The sequence below is a fragment of the Poecile atricapillus genome, chromosome 1, assembly GCF_030490865.1.
Source record: "Poecile atricapillus isolate bPoeAtr1 chromosome 1, bPoeAtr1.hap1, whole genome shotgun sequence".
Lineage (NCBI taxonomy): Eukaryota > Metazoa > Chordata > Aves > Passeriformes > Paridae > Poecile > Poecile atricapillus.
In genome coordinates this window covers 74,318,108-74,341,359 of record NC_081249.1, presented here as the reverse complement: position 1 = coordinate 74,341,359, position 23,252 = coordinate 74,318,108, and the positions used below count along the sequence as shown (strand labels likewise).

The 23,252-nt window shown below is 36.9% G+C and overlaps 1 protein-coding gene across 1 annotated transcript in view; it reads right to left on the bottom strand.

Annotated features, from left to right (window-relative positions):
* Nucleotides 1–1,388: 1,388 nt before the first annotated feature.
* Nucleotides 1,389–23,252, bottom strand: part of GUCY1A2 (guanylate cyclase 1 soluble subunit alpha 2) — a 133,697-nt gene continuing 111,833 nt past the window's right edge. Inside the window, exons 7-8 of the mRNA XM_058848504.1 lie at nt 10,741–10,895; nt 1,389–3,762 (exon numbers count right to left, since the gene is read on the bottom strand). Of these exons, the coding sequence (XP_058704487.1) occupies nt 3,555–3,762; nt 10,741–10,895 (363 nt within the window). The 3' untranslated portion in view covers nt 1,389–3,554. The remainder of the gene's footprint in view (nt 3,763–10,740; nt 10,896–23,252) is intronic.

Below are 23,252 nucleotides of genomic sequence, written 5' to 3'. Positions count from 1 at the left end.
TGTACAAGAAACTGGCCATAAAGAGATTAATGAACATCTAGGGGGGCCTTCACATCACCTTCCCATTGCCTTGTACATGCAATACAAAATAGATCTCCTCTCTTCAGAGAGGTTGGATTTGTTCTGCACAGAAACTCAAGACAGCAGATGTGGCTACTTGCAGCTACATGAAGAAACACAAGAATGTAAATTCTTACTCAGAGGAACCAAAGATCATCTGTTTTATAGGGAGTAAAAAGTTGAAAGAAAATTCCAGCTAGAGTATATGATTTCTGTAACCATTTCAGCAACTCTAACCTCCCCACCTCATCATCTCAAAATTCTGAGAACCTTTCTATTTATGAAGACAATGGCAGGAAAATGAGAACCTTTTCCCTATCACCAAAAGTAAGTGTTGTTGGAAAAATGTTGAGTCTGACAACCTACCACCTAATTGACATGACAACATCAATCTTGATAGTAAATTTCATTTAACTTTGTAAAGGTGTCCAACAAAATAAGTTTGCAACCTAATATGAAAGGCAGCAGATGCAACTACTTATTTAGAAAGTGCTGAGAATGTTTTACATTCCTCACATTGACATAGAAAAATGTCCCCAGAGAGCCCACACTGTTTTCATTAACTTCCTTCATCATAACACAAATAAGACAATACCTAGCATCTGTGCTGCAGTTCTAGATATGTTACCTTTACATAAGCTTATGAAAAACAAAGACTGTATAATTCAGGGAGCTAGATGGGTTATTTTCAAACACTAGCAATATATTCATGGTGATATAGATACCAATTTTCAGTTCTCACACAGATCTCTCTGATTTTAGATCTCCTTATACAACAAAAAGTCTCTAAGAGGATGAGGATGGTGATACAAACTGGTTTTGATTGCTTCTCCAATTTGCAAGTAAAACTAGCATCTATCCATCATTCATTAAAAATGTTTCCATTGATCAAGATCAGGTGTAGAATGTCTAGGTTAACCTAGACATTTCTTACTGTCAACTGTAGCAGAAAAGTCATTGAACATTGAATTTTGGTTTAAACCTCTACATTTGTACTCTTCACGTAGGTGGGTGGTGAGAAGAGAAAAAGAGGTTGGCCAGATAGGCTGGGACTGACACCAGCACCTACTGAACAGTGAAGAGGTGCCAGAGAAGTCAGACTGAAATCTAAATCTACTAATGCCTATTTGAAAAAAATTCACTCTAGGGAACTAAGTAATGACATAAGAACCATGGATTTATTAGCTGGGAAATGGCATTCCTCTTTCAGTGGTGAAACATGAACTTTGATCTATTTACGATTCTTACACATCTCACTGGTGTTCCCAGGGTAAAAAAAATGCATTCTACATCCTGTGTATGTGCAAACTAATGGCTATAGGCTAAAACTTGTCATCCTGTGCAGGAAATGCTCAGATCTGTCGTTTGGATGGAAATTCCACAACCTCAAGCTTGAACAGCTTTTTTTAAGTCATTTTTCAGACAGACCACAGAATTCCATATGCTGTTTATCAAGGTAGATAAAAAAAAACCTCCTCTAATCCCAAGAATGCTCTAATACCAATGGAAGAAATCTTTAACATCAATATCCCATTAGAAAGTGAGGGAATTTGCATTAAAATAGGTTTTTGGGCTAATTCCCATGCATCTACCTTCCTCAGGCAAGGAAAAACTCACCCCTGCAGAGTAATTTCAGATGTCCTCTGAATGCTGAAGTCTGTAAAGGTTCAAGGCAGTCCTTTCTCATCCAGAAAGGCTCCATGGAAAAGAAGCCTGAAACTTATTCAGCACAGGATAGCAGCACCATGCTGACTCACAGGGGCTACTGGTGAATGGGGAGAAACAGACAACTGTCATTCCTTTCACAGAAAGATCCAGCTGGATAATCTCGAAATGTGGTGAAAGTTACTTACTTATTTTCAAGAGATGCCTCATTTTATGACTACTAAATCCATAAGCAAACTCATTTCTGTTCTGGATTAGAGAAATGCTGAGTTTCTCACGCCTCCTAGTTGCTGCTGAGTCTTGTCTTTGATTAAAGTAATTAAAGGCCCACATTCCAAAGCCGCTTTGGAATCACGGCACAAATTTTAACCAACAATCTGCAAGCTCAGAACATCATGACTCCAGTAGGATCCAAAGGCAGCACACCTGCACAGGAAAACTGACCACCACTACTTTTAAAAAAGAAAACCTGAGAAATAAACCTGAAAATGTGCCAGATACACACCTTGCTTGAACTGGATTAACTGAAGACAATAATACTATTAATAATACTGTTAATTTTCAACAGCAAAGAATTGGCCTTTTTTTTCCTTCTTTTTTTTTTTTTTTTTTTCTTTCTCTTTCCCTTTTTGGTGTTTTTTTTGATCTTAACTAGAAAAACAGGGAACCTTCAGCCAATCAAACAATAGAGGAAATTTCCAAATGAGCAATCATTATTAACAGAATGGATTTTCAACAATCAATCTGGATTAAAAGCACAAGTCCTATTAAAAAATGTAGAAAACCAGCATCCAGATAGCTTCCAGTGTCTGCTGGAATTCCTCAGAGTAAGTTTTCAATAGATGAACTTTTTAGAGAAGTTCAGGGCTTCTACTGAAAATCAGTTTGGCTGATAATTTAGAGGGAAAAGAAGACCCATTGAAAAGAACTTTTCTCTTTGTCCACACATTGATCTTCTGCACCTTGTTTACATTGTCCTGGAAGGACTGGACATACAACACTGTAGGACAAATACTGAACATTATTTTAATATAAGAAGACAGTTCTCATCTAAAGCTTTAGCATAAAAACTGGATAAAGTGATTTACCAAAGTGGGGTTTTTATTCTGTAAATATTGATTCTTTTGTTGCCAAAAAAGTCAAGAAATGCCTTCTTCCCACTTGTGTAACAATAAGGTTTGATAGGTAGAATGTATGAAATATACAGTAACTTCTTCTGAAAAGCTATCTAAGTTCACTCAGCTTACAGTATGTGGAATGTAATTATCCAGAAAGTGAAATATGTATAAAAATAGGTAAAATTCCTACAATATTTGTATTGAGTCATAATTCCTCCTGCCAGGAAGGTTACAACAGCTCTACAGTATATGTATGAAATGCTTGTTCATAAAGTTAAAAAACATCATTACCTTACTGAAGAACACATTAAATACAGGAATGCATAATCAGAACTGACTCTCAATTCTGCTTAGCTGGTGCAAATCTACAGAGAACCATCATCCTTTCTGCACAAAACAAGACCAACCTCTAATTTGAGAGTTGGGGTTTTGTTTTGTTGTTTTGTTTGCCATAGAGGGGCCAGACTTTAGTTTATGAAAGAAATTCCTCTGGAATTGGAAGTACATTTGTTTAATATTTTTTCCCTATCTCCACTTTGCTTACTGACAGCAGTTACCCACCTTTTAAAATGATTATTGCCTGACATTACATGGAGTTTTTTACTGCCTGTTCAGAAGAAGGCAGTGAGACACAAAGAACCTCCAACTCCCCTGTCATGACCCAGTTCTGGGCTTGTGCTTTTTTGACGAGTCTTTGATCTGCAGCAGGCCTCATAGGCTAGTCTCCCGGAGGAACATGGTGCCGATGTTGTAAGACACCTTTCTCACTCTGGCAGATGTGATGGAAGGTTTTGGCGGCTTCTGACCACTTCTGACCTCCAGGAAGTAACAGATCCCAGGAATTTCCTTTGGAAAGTTTTCTGGAAGCTCTTCACGGGAACGAGGGATAAAAATAAAATTTTCTTCCTTTTTCAAAAGCCTGGAGAAAAACAAAACAGAGGAATATAAAACACATTCCAGAAATGACTCTTTGGTAGAGATGGACCCTACGTGCAACCAAGTGAAAAATGAGTTTACACTATTACGTAACATATAAAGAAATCAGGATCCTCAGCTGACATATGTGAACTTACCATCATTAACTTAAAGGAGCTCTATTGACTGAGATCAGCTGAAGGGATGGCTCAAAAAAAAAAACATTCTCTCAAAATCAGTGTCAGCATTCAGAAAGTAACGTACCAGAAAGAGAACCAAATTCATAATGATGGTTATCCAGAACATATCACTTCGGTTAATTAAAACACTTTAGTCTGGTCAGTTGGGCAGAAATTAACATTTCAGAGTGATGGCTACCAGCAGGTTTCCTGCTGGAAGGCAGGTATGAAGGTGGCAGCGCCTGGGAGCTCTCACAGATAAAAGCAGGGAGGTCAGTTTGCACCCCTCTCACACTCAGTAGTACTTTTTTCATAAATTGGATTCAAATACAGCAAATCCAACTACAACAGCGGAATCAGATCTGACACTATTCATCAACAGTACCCATGGATTTAATCTAGGCTATTTGGTTGGGTCAAAAAGGGATCCAGGTTCCCTGGATCCATGAAGCTGTCTCCTGGCATGCCTGCTCAGCTGCTACAACACCACAGACCTGACTATGCTGCCTTCTGCCATTTGCCATCTCAGCCATGGTGGAGAAATCTTTGAAAATTTAGGACATCTTTATCAAGTATCTTCCCTAGAACTATCTGACTTGCAAAATAAAGGAAGTAACTCTACATTTTCTTGTTTCCAATAAATAAAGTAAATTAAGTTAGTGGTATTCAATCTTTTGCAGCATTGAAAAGAGCAGTTTTGAGACAATGGTAAATTCTGAGCACAGTTGGATATACAAAAGCATTCATCCTCGTTTCCCTCCAATGGTATTTATTCTTTCTCTCAATCAGTTCGAAGCTCAAAAACATAATTGGGAAGAACTTTATAAGTTTCCATAGAATTTTGTAATAGGTAGATTATTTAATGTCTGTAAAGCTGATTTCTGGAAAGCAAATGAATGAAGTAACCCCATTGCCAGGAAAATTTTGCAGGACTATCAGTATATGCAATGGCACTTCCTTTACTGAGTATTTTTCATGAGTTTTGCATGAGACAGTCTCTGTGAGTTCATTGACATATAAAGACATTTTCCTTCTAGCTTTTAAACAATCGCTGGGTTATAAATCCAACAAAGTTTCTGCCTTTGAACTTCTGTGAAGAACTTTATTTAGCATGTGCTTCGAAGGTCCAGACTGTCAACTTTATGATCAAAATACTGCAATCTTTTCTAAATTGCATGAATGTTTGTGGAGGACTCTACAGAGAAGCTTCTATCTTTTCATCTCTTCAGTGTTTGCAGTAAATATTTTGTGTGTCCAAACTACAGATTTAATATACTGAAATAACTCTTCACAGCTTCCCAAATGAGATTTCTGCATGTAGCAGCGGAAATCTTAGAACTTTCCAAGCTAAATCTGTAAGCTTTCACTGTAGCTACTCTTCCCCACACTGACTATTCACTATGGAGCAACCAGACTTCCTAAAAATCAGTGGTTTCCTCATCAGAGTCTAACATCATGCAATTTTAATGACAGTTACACAAATCCAAAACTGCAAAACATATTATTTTATTCATTTCAGGCCTGGCACTAAGATTAGTTGATATTTTATACTATTTCCTAATTTTAAAAAAAAGTGCAAGATATTAATTACCCATCTTATTTTCCCTTGTTTTGTGAATTGTAACTTGGTTGCAATTAAATATTCCAGGACTGAGACAATTAGTCTCTTGAAGACTCCTCTACTGCTGTGGCTTGTGATAGACTCCACATCCCTGTATTAGATGCACTGCCTGAATCAGCCTCTAACCCTCAGAAATTGTCCAGATGACCCTCATTGAGATAACACTTCAGCTCTCAAGCAAACATGGCAGGAAACCTTTGTTACCAAGTAAGTGTTAATGGAAGTTACTTATGCTTACATTCTGTCCAAATTACTTTCCACTTCTAAGGGGAAAACAAAAAGAAAAGAATATAAAAATAAAATTCTGGCTAATAGAATACTACTATTAAGATTTTCATCATGATGGAAATGACCTCTTGTTAGCTTTCTCCTAAAGAACAGGTTCTTCAAATTCCTTAAATAGTATGTTGGTCCTATCACTTGGCTTCCCAGTCTGAGAATGAGATCATAATTCAGAAATTGACTCTGATTTCTTACATCTTTACGTATATACTAAAGAAACAAGTTATCTGCAAATTCTCAGTGCCAATCAGTGATGACATTTTTCTGCAAAATCTTGACTCTTACTTTTAGGCCATTTGTGATGTTAAAAAGAAATCAATAGCAGTTGATGGTCATGGCCATTTCTAAGTTTATTGAATTCCTTTTTTATGGGTACAAAGAGCCCCAAAAGGTCCTTGTGCTAAGCAGGTGAATGAATGGTGCACATCCTTAGGGATGCGCACTGAGCCACGCTGTGGTGGGCTGACCTTGGATGGATACCAGGTGCTGACCAAGCCACTCTATCCTATACAATCCATTTTTTGCACTTCCTCTCTGGTTCAGGAGAAGATTCAGTGTAAAACTTTCTGTCCTGGAACATTTCCTGGGTGGTGGCACCCAGTTCTGGTTGGCTGTCTCGCCTTGTGGACCATTCTCAGGGCACTCCTTTGTCAACAAGTCAGACTGCCAGTTGTGAAAACCTGAGAGAACAATATACCCTGAGAGCACAATCGTATCCTTCACTGTCAGGAAATTATGTTGCAGCTTAAACTGTAAAAAAAATATTCCCAGATTGTCCCATATTCAGAAGGCTGAAGCTGAAGTTACACAACCTCCGCAGTTCAGGAATATTCATATAAAAACTAGTCTGAAAATATCCCAAAGCATTTATCTTAGCTGTATTTTCTGAATTGCTTCTGTGAATTTCTCTTCACGGCACTATTGAAAGGATATTTTTATAGTAGGTTTTTCACAGGTTCAGAATTCTGGGTTTCACTCAAATAGTTGGATATACAATTTACAATTCAGAGCTTGAATTGTGAGGGTCAGGGTACTCAAGCATTCGTATAAATTGCCTGGAATTAGTTCTGCACTCGGCTTGTCCTCTTTGTTCATGTTTCAGGGTAGGAAGAATTCCTTGAACACTGATTTGCAGTTGATTAACTTTGACACCTTCTCTTCCTAACCTGAAATCTTCCAAAGCTTTTAAAATTCTTGTTCTGTCCCTTCCTTGGTGGGAATGATCTTGCTTTCTAACAAAAAGAGATAGTATATGAGAATTATCCTATTATTTTATTTTTCTTTATCATTCCTTCATTTGAGAAAAAAATTCAGGAGGTCTGTGAGGCTACCCCAGGCTCACTCCTGCTGCTAAGCAACAAACATCACACCTTGTACTTATCATTTCAGACTGATTCTTACTTAGGCAGATTACAGGCTTGAAGGGAAGTGTCTGTAACCAATAATAGGTATTCTTAAGTGTGATTATTATTTGAATGCTGATGACACTTTATGATGCATAATCTCTATTGTAAAATGAAAGCTGTTAAGTATTGGACACGTTTCCAGTACCTGCATGTTTTATAAAATTTGTATCACAACTTCCATCAAGGGCCATTGTAGACACAAACATGTGATGATAAATGTCAGTAGTCTCATATAATTGAAAATTTTGTTGTTTTCATACTAACTGCAAAATTATCTACTTTGGAAAACACTGAGATAAGAGAAATATTAACAGCAGTATTAACAAAGTGCACATCAGCACAGGGTGATCAAATAGAAGCATTTAATAGAATATAAAGTCAAATACATTTCAATTTGTGATGAATCACTTTATTTATACACAATAAATACATACTCATACAAATTATATTTAAGAATAGTTACATATGGATGTGTCAGATCACTACTTTTTGATTTGGACACCTCCAGGTAAAGGTGTTAAATGTCAAAAATCCCCTTCAGGAACTCTGAATAATTCTGCCCCTTTGAGTATTTTGGAATTGCAGTCTCTTCTGGCCACTGTGTCAACAGTGTCATTTCTTGACTTCTTCCCTGTTAGTTTTCAAGCTTTCAACTATGCCAGAAGGCATGGTTTGAAATCAGCTTTTCAAGTTGCCCCATGCACATTCATTTTACCTTTTCACATAATTTCCCAAGCCTGTAATATAAAATTTTTCCTAGCCTGATCCTCACTGCTTTTATCCACTCATCCTGAATGATAACTGCATCTTATTCAAACATGTATTTTCTTGCCATTTCTACTTCCTTTACCTGAAACCATGTGTCTAGCCTGTTACTTTTACTGCAAGTACTCTGAATCAAGCACTGAATTTGTTCAGGACGTTAACAGCAGATTGTTTACTGAGTACAATAATACAGATAAAAAATACCAATAATTCTGCATTTTGTTATGCATTGTTTTGCAATTTTATGTTACAGCATTACTACATAATCAGTTGCTTTTTCTACCTTCATCCCTTTTTGAAGCAACAGTCTACACTAATAACTTTCTGCAAGGTAAGTACAGGACATGAAGGTCATATAAGCTGAAAGTTCAGCCATCTTGAAAAAAATGGTCCTATTCATACTGGAGTTCTAGGATTAAAGGGAAGCAAAAACACCTGTAGACTCGTTTTTGATACAAGCTGAAAGATATGCAGGGTGAGAAGATCTGACTCACGTTTTGGTACACAGGACTTAGTAAGAATGCTCTCCAAGGTGACACACATTTGACCTGCTATGGTACAACATGCACAGTGGCAGCCAGGCAGAGAGGAGACACAGGTAAAGAGATGCCATCTTCTCTGTGCCAAATGTACTAGGAGTCAGAAAAAGGGAAGCATAAACCCACAGATTGCTAAAAAAGCTCCATACACAGGCCCTCAAAATAACTATCAGAACAGTCTTTTTATCAGCATTGTGATGAAAAGAAAATACAGTCACAGAACCATAGAATCAATGGGGTTGGAGGTGACCTTTAAAGCCCTTCTAGTCCAACCCACATGCAATGAACAGAAACCTCTTCAGCTAGATCAGGCTGTTCAAGGATGAACACAAATTTGTGTCTCATAGAGGAGGCGCCGTATCACTCAGAACCAAATTCAACACAACTAGCACTGTGCTCAGGTACACGGAAAGTGACTCTGGCCCCAGCATGAAGAGAGTTTTGTGCACCACACGTCCCACAGATACTAGAGAGTTCTAGCTGTATTTCCATAAAGCTGCCTAGGTCACCAGTTTCTGCTCTCAGGAACACAAACATGAGGAAGCAACACCAAAGCCCCAAGTGAAATCACTCCCCTAAAATTTTTGCAATGCACATTTGTGAAGCGCTAAGAACTCTTTTCTGAAAAAGTATGGACTGTGCTTTCAGAATAGCTTGAAGAATATCTGAGTTTGGAGAACAGCACTTTATAAGAACTGATCCTGGTCAAGAAAGTCCAGCTCCACAGGGCCTTGGTCACCTTTTGCCAGACCACAAACCACACAGCAAAGGCCCTGCTACTGTGTAATTTTTGTAACTGGAGTACAAATGGTAAGCAAAATTATGGTGACTATTCAAACAAGGTTTTAGAGGGTTCGTCCTATCCCACAGCAGATTACCAACAGCTAAAGCCTGTAGAATGCTGTGTATGGAAGGTCACAAAACAAATTTCTTTTCAAATGATACCAAATCCCAAACAGAAATTTCCTATATATTTATTGAATTTATTTTTATTTAAATGAAAATGTTTTCTGCAAACAATAATAGATTAGATTTCAATAGATTTGGAGAATAATAAGATTGTCTTTCTCTTGCATGTTACCAGACAACTGTATGAATCTATTTCTGTTCACTTTATGATACAAAGCTTATTCAGCTATTCTACCTCTTGTTCAATTAGTTACACTCGCTTCATTCTCAAAATATGATCTCAAGTGACCAGACTCCCTAGAAGAATGTCACTTTATGAACTAGTTTAATTACTTTTAATTTCTGACTGATTCATATTTTAGCATAGCAGACACTTCAATACTTGGATGAAGAAATCCCATTTAAAATTTTTATTTACATAGATAGCTATGGGGGAAAATAACTGAGATTCACAGTTCTGAATAGGAAAAAAAAAAAAGCAATATTGTTTGAGACACTGTGTACAGATTTGCCACACAGTCTCAAAAACCTTCAGAAAATTACTTCAGATTCAGAACACTGGAAGATTGAGATATATTGCCAAAAAAAAGTGAGTGCATCAGCTGTAATCTAAGCAGTAGAAATTCTAATAGTCAAACTGTCAAATTTGAACAATAAGGAACACCTTTTTTACTTTGGAGTTGTTCCTCATAACCAGATTCAATCAAGCCTTCTCTCCATTTGCATAATTTCTTCAAAGCTCTAGTGATAATGCTTTGCCATTTTCAATCTTTTTTCCTACGTTATGAGAATGCTTCTATCAAGTGTGTCTTGACAGAGCTAAATAAGCAATTCTGTCTTCAAGAAAGCATTAAATCTCTCTGTAAGCTTGGCCTTACCAGAAAAATTAGACTTCCTTCTGAGACAATGGGAGCATGTTCTCTTTCAGGAATTGTATTTAGCAGGCGGAACCCAAATCCTCAGTCAAAAGCTGTAATAGTGCATAAAACTACGCTGTTTTGTGAGACATCTCCCACTTCTTCTGTTACATATTTGTTTAGGCAGGAATGGCTGGCTTTTCTGTTCTTTTCTCCTTGCCTCCAATGCCTGACTTCTTTGCTCGTTCTGATAAAAACCTGCAAACGAAAGACAGACACCCCCCCAAGCAATACCTCTTTCCAGCTGTCCTGATGCCCTACCAACTTTCTGGTGCATTTCACGTGTTGAGGACAGAGCATGTCACAAGATGGAACTGAAAATAGGCTGAAATAGAAACAAGAGGAAAGGGTTAAGAGCACTTACTGGTACGTGGTGGGACTGACGTTGATGCGGCGCGGGTGACTTCCTGACTCGAACTTGCTCGCAAGGGTGACGTTGTTCCCAAAGAGACAGTAGCGTGGCATTCTCACACCAACGACGCCGGCCAGCACCGAACCTGAGTGAATGCCTATCCTCATCTGGAAAAAAACACAAGACCCACGTCAGGCTGCCTCTCTTGCACCACCCATGGTAATGTCATTAGCCCTCGTTTAAAATCAGCCCTTTCAAATAAAGAATAAACCAAAGAAGAGAGAGTGAAGTGGAAGAAAACAGGCTCTTCTATTCCTCTAGCTTAAATCAGGTGCAGTTAAAAGAAAGAAGAACAAAAAGATTATTATCTTTTTACTAAAACTATTTTCTTCTGTGCACATTTACTGGAGATTGTGACAGTCAAAACAGAAATCATGAACAGAATAGGATGGGATCATCCAGAGTTACTGCAACATCAGCCATCTAATTACACAAATAAATACATTACAGAGATTATTTTTGCCACCACTTCTAACAGTGGCTTTAAAGTAATACCCAATTTTTATCAAACTGTCAGGAAGAGTAGTTAAGTGGAGTGAATGTGTAAGTTACTTTTATCTCCTTCGTATTTTTCTTCCAAACTCTTCAAGGTCTAAGGTCTTTCTCACTTTGTCAGACAGATACTGCAGTGCTGAGAATGCTGAAGACTGAGGCACCAATGATTTTAAAGGTAATTGTATCCCCTTCATAATAAGGAGGAATAAATCCCCAGCAAACTGAAAAACTTATGTGACTTTCAGCAATCATCCCCTGTAACTGTCTGAGATATGACATTGGCATAGACCTGTAAAGCTCAGTCACCATCCAAGTTTCTTTCAGAGTGAGTAATCAGAGATTTATTCTGCATACATTTTAGCTAACAATTGTGTTTGCCAAGAAAATAATTTTTACAAATAGGCAAGTCTTTTTCTCTTGTTAACTTTTTAACAGTAAAAAGTAAAAAGAAGATATTTATATCTTCTGAGGATACTCTTGCTCATAGCAACTGGACTGCTGCAAAACATAAGGTGAAGGAAATAAATAGGAGCTACTAAGAAGTTCTGATGGGGTATGAATGAGTGAGTTACCTAACAACTGTACTCAATATGGTCCTTTGACTTCAATCACAGTTATTCCACTGTGCTTATTATTATATTTTTCTATTTTGTTAAATTACAAAATACATATGGACTCAAATACAAATAAAAAATCATCATTACCCCTTTTTTATCCATAGAAAATGCCATCATTTGACAACATTGGTTGGTGTCCATGAAGTTCTACAAACATGGGAGACCCCACGTTATTTCACTGGCTATGGTTCTTAGCACATGCCCAAGACTTTCACCATGCAGCTAAGCATCTTTTGCTCCCCTCTTATATGTCACAGACAGTAAGTTTACAGTTATATCTGCTATACAGTAAGCTCCTGCATAACCTAAGGACATGTTCTGCATTCAATGTGATACTAATTAAAACATTCTCACAGGCAGCCTAAACCCCTCAATCTTCACAAAAATGCTGTTAATTACAGACTAGGTTGTTTGGTTTATTTGACTGGGTTTTTTTTTTGTTTGTTTTGTTGTTTTTTTTTTGATCTGTGAATAAGTATCGCTCACTTTAATAGAACTTTCAAACCTTTGTTATGGTTTGGAAGGCAGGCACTGATATTTTTCAAATACTCTCTTCCATAGAGCTGGGAACCATCCATGAACTCGGTTTGCCTGCTAACATCTGTGCTAACTCATAACATTTGGGTTATTTTTGGTCATCTTTAGGAGCAACAACAATGCTTTTGCTACAACATACATTTAAACTCCACTGTCTATTACCAGTGAAAAAAAGTGCTCCTGCAGTCATGAACTGGGTAAACAGCCCTCCTCCATATAGGTGAGGTCAGTACCTGCCCTCAGCGAAAGACTGAGCAGGAAGTCTTGCTCACACAACAGCGAGCCTGCCATCAGCTTTCAGTAAATACCAAACAACCTACTTACAATGTCTTGTTCTTGTGAGATGGGAGGTGAATAGTAATTTTAATACAATTTTAGGAACAGAGCTAATGAAACCTATTTTTTCCATTGCTACTCTGCACATTTATTTAAAAATCACAAATTAACTGTGTGCTGTGACCTCTTCTACAGTACATTGGAGTACACAGGTAAAGACCAGACTGAAACTGTAAGAAAATTATTTGCTTTGTTTTCCTCTAAAAACACAGGGATAAGAGTATACATTAGAGAGGATGGAAAATATGACAGCAAAAAAAGATACTAAGAAAATAAAACTTGCTTTTGCAATATATTCAGTGAAAGCTGAAGTTATTGTTGGTTATTTTGTTACTTTCATTCTTTCCTTTTCATTGCTTCCTTTTACATGGCCACATTTTTTTATCACTCAGTGCTTCAGTGACAGATGTGAGGGTTCTTCTGTACTATCTTAAGAGCTTTTTAAAAAACACGTGTTCCTACAATTATAAAGGTAGACATATTCTCACCAACACACGTTAAATGACATAGAGTGTCAAAACCTGAAGTTTTCATTGGGTGGAAGAAAGTTGATGTAGGCTTTCTCAATAAACCTTAGAGACAAATTACATGAAGAATGCCTTACAATCCACATGTGCTTTATGATACAGTTCTCTACAAGAAAAGCACCTTCAAACACTGATGCTCCTGCCTTGAAGTATTCCTTAGTGTGCCTTATTATACTGAGAATAACCATTACATTGTTCCTATAGTACTTTTTTAGAGAAATAGGCCTTTACTTAAAAGTGTCTTTTCAATTTTTAACTTCATTTGCAGATATGTTGTTCTGGTCTTTTCCTCATCGAGTTGAAAACTGTTGTGTTAACAGCTTAAGGTTCATTTTTACAAAGGAAAAAAATGTGTGATCAGAATATTAACAAGAAGGCACTTATTGGAGCACATCAACCTTTCACATTATCTTTAAAATAAAGAAAATCTGCCTAGACCACATAACTTAGAACAATAATAACAACAGTCACACAAATATAGTTATAGTTCCCAAGCTATATTGTACATGTACACCTTATCAGTGCTTTCTCAGAACAGTCACCATTAAATATTAATAACAGCATAGAAAGTGAAAATTGGGTGGCAACACTAGAATGTTTTTTTTGGTCTATCATAACTCTGTATACCCCTTTTAATATATGTGTAGTACAAATTATACATTTATTAACTGTCTTAAATGGACCATTTTTAAGAAAATGCATGCTCTTCACCTGTACCAACTGCTCCTTTGTATGTCCTTAATTATCTGGCTAAAGATAAAAGGGAAGTATGTAGCTGAACCTGAAAGTCCAGAGGCATTATGCACACAAATGGAAAGACGGGTCTTTGGAAACTGTCACAAAGAGAAGACGGCTGTGAAAAAAACAACCAGTTAATACCATTCCTCCAATAGGAAAGGAACAGTGAAGAGACCAACAAAAGACAAAGACATTTCTAAAGCATGACACTGGAAGGCACAACGGCAAAATGAACTGGTGGGAAAAATACTGAGAGACCTGTGAGAGATCTTTCAGATAGAGGGACAAATTCAACTGAGTGCAATGGAAAATGAGAAAAAAGAGATTAACAAATCTGATCTTTAGAAGAGCTGTGGTAACAGTGAACTGGAGAAAAGCTGATGAGTCAGAGGTGTAAAAGAAAAGCAGCCTGCATTGATCAATGTAATGTGATAGAAAAGACATGGCTATGTGCAAAGCGAAAGAAGCTTCCAAAACTTGTATAGAGAAAGTAGCAGTATTTCGATATTTCTTACTGGATAAGGCTCAAAGAACAGAAATGTCTAATACCTGAGTGACAGGAAGGATAGATATTTTGTTTACTAGTGATAAAAAAGATTCATAAGGAAAGATAAGGAGCACTGGTCATCATCTAAAGGGGAAGTGTGCCAGAAGTGGTATCAATAAGAACTAACAGTCCAGACTGGACTGCAAAAGGAAAGTCAAAAACAAACAGGAACAAGGATGAACAACACAAAAATATTGGTTCTTTTTCTGAACTGAACATCTGTTACTGAATTTTTCTGGTGTCCCTAATCTTAAAAAAATTGTATGTTACTTCTTTACACCTCCTCATTGCCAAAGCATGATTTTCCTTTTTCTTCTTCTAGAAGAAGCTGGGGTTTTCACTTTGTTTAGTTTTGTTTCTTTTTTATCTGCTGTGCAATTTCAGTTACTTGCAATAGACTGAATGCCTTCTTAGGCACCATACTGAACACTGCACTCTTACATCAAAATAAAGTCTATTCCAACTGAGATGAGAGTAAATGCGACACTAAAATTCACAACCCATATACAACTGACTTATGGGGAAAATGAAAAGAATATTTTAATAATAGTAAACAAATGCAGTGGCATGCCTGAAGTAAATTTCATCATCGCTAATTTGTTTCTTAATAGCTTTTTCTGTTAATCAATACTACCACAATAAAAAAAAAACAAAAAAAACCAATCATTTTCATTATGGTCAAAGCTCTTGAGTTTTTTCTCTTTTGAAACCTTGTTGAAAAATGTATTCTCCTTCCTCTTTCCTTATTTCTCCACATAATTTTCAAGGCAGAAATTAAAATGCAAGTGGAAAGACAGTCTGACAAGTAGCACTTGTCTACTCAAGAATGTTTTTTAAAACCTCCTCTAATCTAAATTTTTTTTGACCAATATATGTTTTCATGTTGATAACCAATAGAATACATTAACCTTATTTCCTCTTTCAGTCAAAACTGAGACATTGCATTAGAGGATTTAAAAAGAATACCTTTATTAATTAGACCACAGAAAAATGGTTCAAGCTGTAATAATTCCTGAAAGGAAAATTAACTGGGTATTAAATCATTCCTCAAGCTTCTTATGTACATCGAGCTGTGCAAAAATATTTGCAGTCTTGGTTACGGGCTTACGAATCTTATTTAAAAAGCATAATTCATGCTTTATTTAGAAGAAAAGAGACTAATAGGCAACAGCATAGAGAACTGCATAAGGGTATGACTGTGAAGAGTGACTTCTGAGTTGAAAAGAAAAGGACTGCAAATATTTTTGCATATCACCATGTACATAAGACTTTCCTTTCAGGAATCATTACAGCTTGAGCCATTTTTCTGTGGTCTAATTAATAAGGGAATTATTGAAATAAATTGAAAGGCAAAGTAGGAAGAAGAAGATTCTGTGGGTACCTTTCTTTATGTCTTCCAGTGAAGAGTAGTTGATACTAAAACATGCAATCAGACTGTCCAACTTACACTAAAGGTAACCATGTAACCTATCTTCTGGTAAGCACAGGGCAAAAACACATGCTCATTTCCAAAGTTCTCTCTCTGCAACCAGCAATTTTTAGGTCAGGGATTTCCTGAGCCAAAAGAAATTATTTTTGTAGAGAAAAGGTGTTTGATGTTCACAGTTCCTCCTCAAATATGAATTACGAGAACATTTCAGCATGCATTCTTTCTTCCCACCACACACACGGAAAAAAGACCTTAATAAGCAGTTCTCACACTCTGAAAAACACACTCCCATGCTAGAAAGAGAAGTCTCAGATTGCCTCACAGGTTAACTGCATCCAGAAGGACACAAAATCCATTTTCTCAGAACTGTCTGCTTACACAGACACAGATGAAGGACAGAGGGCAGGCTGGGAAGTAGGTGACACAGTTTGGAAAGCAAACACAGGCAGAAGTGATCCACCACTCAGCCAACCTGGAGCTTTTCAAGCCTCAATTATGTGACTGACTGACAGCTGCTCAAATCTTTGTGCTGAGCTGAGCAGAGCTCAGGGCTGGCACAAGGTAGTAGTTGCATGAAAATAGTTCCAGGCACACAGATGGCCCAAGCCAGAAAAGCAATCATATACAATAGGAAGTATTCTACTGGATCAGGACTTTTGGTACCAGCTTCAATAATGTACCTTGGTATCTGTACAGCAACATTTCTCAGACAAAAGCACTCCTTACTTTCTGGACTAACATATTGATTGATAGTCTGCGCTTCAGTATGGACCTTCTCCCTTCAGTCCTTGCAGTGTCTTTCAGAAAGGAAAACATCACCTCTTGCAGGGTGTCTTAGCTATTAGTCCAAGACACACAGCCAGATTCTTTCAAACAGAATCTGCCAAATACTGTAAGGTGTCTTCTGCTCTAATATTTTCTAGCAGCTTCTGCAACAGTGCTATCTCTAAATCTCAACATATGCCTTACACAGGCACATTTACTTGTAAAACATCTTAATGAAAAATAGACTCTCCAGAGCTAAGAGGTCTAAAATCAGGGCCACACACTGGTGAGTCAGTGTGCCTTTCTGCTCCTTCAGAGGACTGCAAGTTGATGGGACTGACAGCTATGTCCTGACATATGCTTTAGTGTGTGGGTTATCTGTATTCTTAGATAGATTTATAAATAGTGCCTTTCTGGAAAGGGACATATGACAGTACAGCTCACTACAGAATTGTTGCCAAGGAACAGACCTGCTCAGAGGAAAATTTAGATCATTTGAATTTCACAAGGTGTTCCATAGAACCAAACTACAGGATACATTTCCACCCCTATTTGAACATCATTTGGAGAAATAACTTCTGTTCTAATCAGAATTTCCTAGATTTTTTACTCAACGAATTATTCAACCTATCTGAAGCAAAATATACAGCAAATTATACAAGGCCAATGAAAAATACAGTAATAAACTAATAAAGAGTGAATTCCTTGGCATCAATAAATCCATTTAAAATAGTTATTGGGTAAAGGAATCATGTGGTTTGTGCAAAAGAGATGCAATTAAGTTATATCCAATGGGATGCACTCTGCATATGTACATCCCTGAGCTATGATCTTGGCATATAGTCATTTTCTACTGAATGTGGAAAAAGGAGCTATGAAGCATTTCTACATAAAGAAGCCCCACACTTGAAGGATGAAATTATTTTTCTTGTTCCCTTGAAATTCTGCCACTATGATTTAAGCTAGCCCTGCTTGGGATAGTGGATGGATTAGTTAACCTCCAGAGGTTTTTCGCAGCTTCCTTTATTTCACAACTCTGTATTTCATAACCTGTGTTGAAAAATCACACACCTGTGAGTCTCCATCAGCAGTATGAGGTAGAGTTAGATGAAGTAAAAACAAAAACGAAGACTCAGACTAGTTTTGGGAGCTCATTAGTTCTAGCATCAAAGGAAAGTTTACACTGGGGCAAGTTATTTTTGAGCCAAATGCAATCATGTGAATTCACTATGGCACTGCTCAGTGACTAGGTTAGAAGAGGATTTGGGTCATCTGTAAGGAAGCTTCTGACCTGAAATTATTTACTGGAGAGGGTTGTGGGTGGAGAAGTGGGTGTTAAATGATGTAAATGAGAATTTTTAGAGCTGCTAAACAGAAAAATAAAACCTATATCCTTCCCCTAAGGTTCCAAAGAAGAAACATTAAAGTTAATGTGCTTCTTCATGAGCTGCTTCTCACTCACCAGTAAAACACTGCATTTCATTGCTGATGGGACATTTAATCAAAAACACCTTTTATTGTTTTCTTTAAATAGTGATTTCCACAGTAGGAATTTAATTACTATGTGAACCTGTGTGTTCAGGCACTTAAAAAAAGAGCTAATCACTCATACAAGCCCACATAGCAGTGGAGGATTTTTCCCAGCCTCCCCTCCACTGACACCCAAAAAAGAAAAAAATTCATCAGAAAGTTCTCTTTGATCCCTAGTGTAGGAGGACACCTTTGTCTCACAGTGCCATCATATGACATATACTGAATGGATTGGGTGATACTTTAACAAGGATAAATGACACACGCTCAAAATATTTAAGGGAACGAAATACTGTACAGAGAGATAAAAAAAATAAAAAAAAAAAGTTTGACCTAAGCTTTTTAACCTCAGAAATCAATCTTCAATACTTTTGCTAGTTTTGTAATTTAAGGCAAATGTCACCTAATCGCCACCACCTAGAAGTTAGCCAGCTCATTTAAGTTAGATTTCTAGACTCCTGTTAAACACAGGAAATAAATAACCTCAGGGCTGAGGGCTGCAATTCTTCACATTCTAAAATTGGTGCACAGGAGAAGCTGAATCACTCTCTCCTGAAGCTGTCTAACTCTCCTGGTGGAACAGAGAGGGACATTTAATGGTAAGTTTAACCTGGACACCTCATAAACAGCTAAAGAAAGGTGAGATGAATCCAACTCTCAGCCTGGCAAAGTTGACACACTTTTACCTTTCCTTGAAATAAGCTACACTCTTGTGCATAAATCATAAAAATATACTGGTGTTGATGGATAGAACCCCATCAGAAGATCATTCTTTTTGTAGAACTGCAGAAATTTATTCAGCTGTTTTAATGTAATGGTCTTTGAATCCAGCCTGCAATCTTTGAAACTGAAGATGAAATGATCTTTCAATGGCATTCATGCTTCATCTTTTGACTACAGTACATATTCTTATACATAGATGAAAGTCAGATTGATCTGCTTTGGGAAGAGCTTGGAACCAATCAACAAGGATCATAGTAGCTTTTAAATAGAACCAGTGATCTATAATAATCTTACAGTTTTACTACTAGAAGCAGCCTTATCTAGCCTCTATAACAGTGATGTATCAGAGTCTTCACTATTAATGAAACCTAATTTTTTGCCACTGTCATTTAAACCTCTACCACCACAAGTATGTTAATACTTTTTGCATGAAGAGGAGATACATTTTAAGTGTGTAGTTTCTACTGGATGCTCCAACTTCTTGCAATCAGCGCCAAGACAGACATAATCAAGGTAAAAAATTATTAAATTCCCTGCTCCATATGGACACTGTAGACATGACAAAAAAACCCACAAAAAAGTGGGTCAGGTTTTGAAAATGTACCTGTTCTTAAGTCGGGAAAAGTGGACAGACTACTTCCTTCAGCACTTCTCAGTCTAACAAACAATACAGACAATTTAACTGTTCAAGAAATGACTGGGTGTGGCACTTAGTCCTCTGGTCTAGTTGACAAGGTGGTGATCAGCCAAAGCTTGGTTGGACTCAACAATTCAAGAGATCTTTTCCAACATAAACAATTCTGTGTGATTCTGTGACTGTAATACAGACAAATACCTGAAACAAGTCAATGTATGTCTTCTTTTGAAACAGTAAACCAAGGAATGACCGCATGAATAATAAAAAGCTAAGAAAACCCCAAGCTGCGTATAAAGAATTAATAGAATTGCAGGCTGTAATAGCTAAAAAATAGTTTGCTTCCTTGTGAAGAAACTTAAGGCACTGCTACCATCATAGAGACTTGGATACTAAATGTGCAACATAACTCTTTCTCGTGCTTAAATGAAGAATAAATTAGCCTGTAAAGTAAAGGAAGTTTCCATATGACAGCTGGGACATACAGACACTTTATACCTTATAGTTTCCAATGTTTGAACAGCTCACTGTATCAGATAATCCTTAAGCATCTCACTCTAAAATGATAATGCTGCTGTGTTCCTTTGCTTGTTCACCAGTTTGATTTTAAGAACTGCAATTTCTATAGACTGAACACAAGACAATGTAAGATGACGACAATGATTTCTGCAAAATTTACCCAACTCTTATGCCTGGAGCAAGTCTTCACAGCTGGCAATGGCGATTGCATACAAAGGGAAATGAGGCTTTGTGAGTGTATGGATCCTATAAACAAGAGACTAAAAGACTTCACCTTGGCTATAATTGGGAAGGGGTTTGTTAATACTCCTTATTGGCCTTTGTACTTCACCATCACAAAGCTGCAGATCTTTGCAGGGAAAGTGAATTTCCTCCTCAGTGAGTTCAAAATACACATTCACATAAAATGATTTTTCTGAAGTCTTTCAGACAGGCAAATCCAGACAGTTATGAATAACTACTTCATACAACAAAGGGAATTAGCACAAAGAGAAAGGCAGCTGGTTTGCACTAAACCAAGGATTTTAGGAAATTATCTAAGCACTTAGTGAGTCTCCTGATTCCTGTATAGACATCACTTCAGCAAGTCAATCAAATTTTCTTCACACCATAAAACAAATCTTAACAAAAGACAGGATCAGAAGTCAGAGTATTCTGTATAGCTCTGTACCTTCACTGAAAATCTAGGTTAAAAAAAAGAAATTTGTAAATAAAATTATTAAGGAAATTAATAAGGTGGAAATCTACAAGTAATATCTGATTGTTATTGAATATCAGATGTACCATGAATAGAGAAATATACTATTTCACCGTTTGTTTAAATTGCTTCAGAGAAAATTGTTAACTGCACTGCAATTTTAAGAAGACAATTCAGGATAAATTTCAATGTTCTGGTGCTTTCATGGCTAGAAAGATTCTGATCTTATTTTCAAAATATTAGCAAATGAAGGCCTGATTATGTCAAGAATATGACAAATTCCAAACAGAGACTAACTGCTCTCAGATGAAAGCGAATCACTACGGGAAGGAAAGATTTCAATGTTCAGTCTAATGACTTTCCTTTATTTCACTCAATGATCTCTCCCTCTGTGTCTTACACTCATCCCTCTCTCAGAGACAAAGAACAAAGCATGGCAATACATACAGTTGTTTTTGGCTTGTAAATTCTGTAAAAAATAGCAATTCTAGTGCATATATTATAATAATTCCTTTTATACAGTTTATGCACTTTGCAACTGCAAAAATTCAAATGTTAATATGCTAAGCCAAGATTATCTCTGCCCATCTTCACCAGCTTTTATCTAATTTTTTACTAATTTTTATTTCTATCATCCACAAACATACAAAAATTTAAGCATACTTATGTTATTATTTGTGTAAGACCAGAAAAGAAGGCCAGAGACTTTAAATCTCAATTATCCTTGCATGTTCTTTTGCAAATGAAAAACTAGTCTAGTTTGGGAGGCAGTAGAAGATGACAGTATGGCATATCTACAACTTCCTTGTTTGCCACTGCTCTCCAGCCAACCTTTAATGACACTAACTGGGTGCATTTGGCTGCTGAAGGGCACAGATCCCCAGCCCTAGATTTTGCTTATCCAGCATTCTCATTGCTTGCTTCTTTCCTGCTGTTGCTCCTATCTGATTATGCTTTATTTGAAACTTTTCCAGTCAAATTCTTCAACCAAGAAGTGGGTGAAGAATCTCTCCTGGTGCAATCTTTGCTGTCAAGTCCTTTAGCTCTTAGTCCCATTCTTTACTCCTTTCTTCCCAAATGCATGCAAGATGTGTTTTCATGAAAAGAACCCCTTTTTTTTCTGGTGCCTTGTTCTTTATCAGCGTGTCTCTGAGAGGAAGATGAGTGGGAAGACTGAATCATGACAATTTGATAAATTTCATCTGTATTTAACTTGAGTTGAAATTCCTGGATAAATGAAATAAAGTAGATGAAATCTCACTCATAGTTGTGTGTAACAAATAATATTCAGCATAACTTATTTTTATTTACTGTATTTGTTAATGATCTGCAATAAACAACATGCAATTCAAGTCAACAGATCCCGCAAACTGAATGCATCTAGAAACATACTCTGAACTAAAAATACACAATTCAAAAGAGAAAGCTGGGAAATTCTGAGTGAAGACCAAAATGAACTTGAGATAGCTTGCAGTCTTGCCACATGAAAGAAATAATCTGTGGTTATGAACATCATTTGACACCTACAGTTCCTCCCTACAGAATTCTAGTCAACTTCACCAAGCCTATTAAGTTAAAACCTAGGTACTGTCAACAGGTGTGCTTTTTGAAAAGATCAAGAATCTCTTCAGAAAGGATTTGATCAGAGAGAAACTAAAAATCTGTAAATACCTGCCGCTTGGCTAATTATTATTCAATAGGGGAAGCGTTATAATCATCTATAAGTATGTGCAAGATGCTAGTATCGAAGAGGGACATATGGGGACACAACTAGAAATAATATAATTTACATGAAGACATAAAAGGTGAATATCCAGCTTCTCTAGGCCTAAACAGACTGTACTGCAGTGACAGTGACAGGTTCCTGAGGTAAATGTGCTAAGTTACATCATTTCATTACGGCACTACTGAAACACTGAAACACTGGAAAACATGTTGTGAGAATGTTGACAAGAAGATGGACAGGATGCATTAACATATGTGTGTCTTTTCTAACTCTAACATCATACTGCATTGAAGGACAACTAATTAAAAAGTGGTGTTACATTTGAGGGTTGCAAATGACTGCTGCAAAGTCTGTTTTCCTGTCATCCTTAAGAACAGATGGGGTGGGAGAAATATTTTTTAATGTTCTGAAACCACTTAAAGAAACAGAAATTTGAATTTCAGTTCAAAGAGAAATTAAATGTACCTTGGTTCACATTGTCTTTAGAAATTACTAAAACTAAAAAAAGGAAGACAGCAGCTGTGTTGAATCAATTTTATTTATGCTATAAACTCAGATACTTAACTTCCTTTTCGTAATAATCACACGATGCTCAATGATGAATGTCAACAACATACTTTGCAGTATCAAGTACACACCACGAA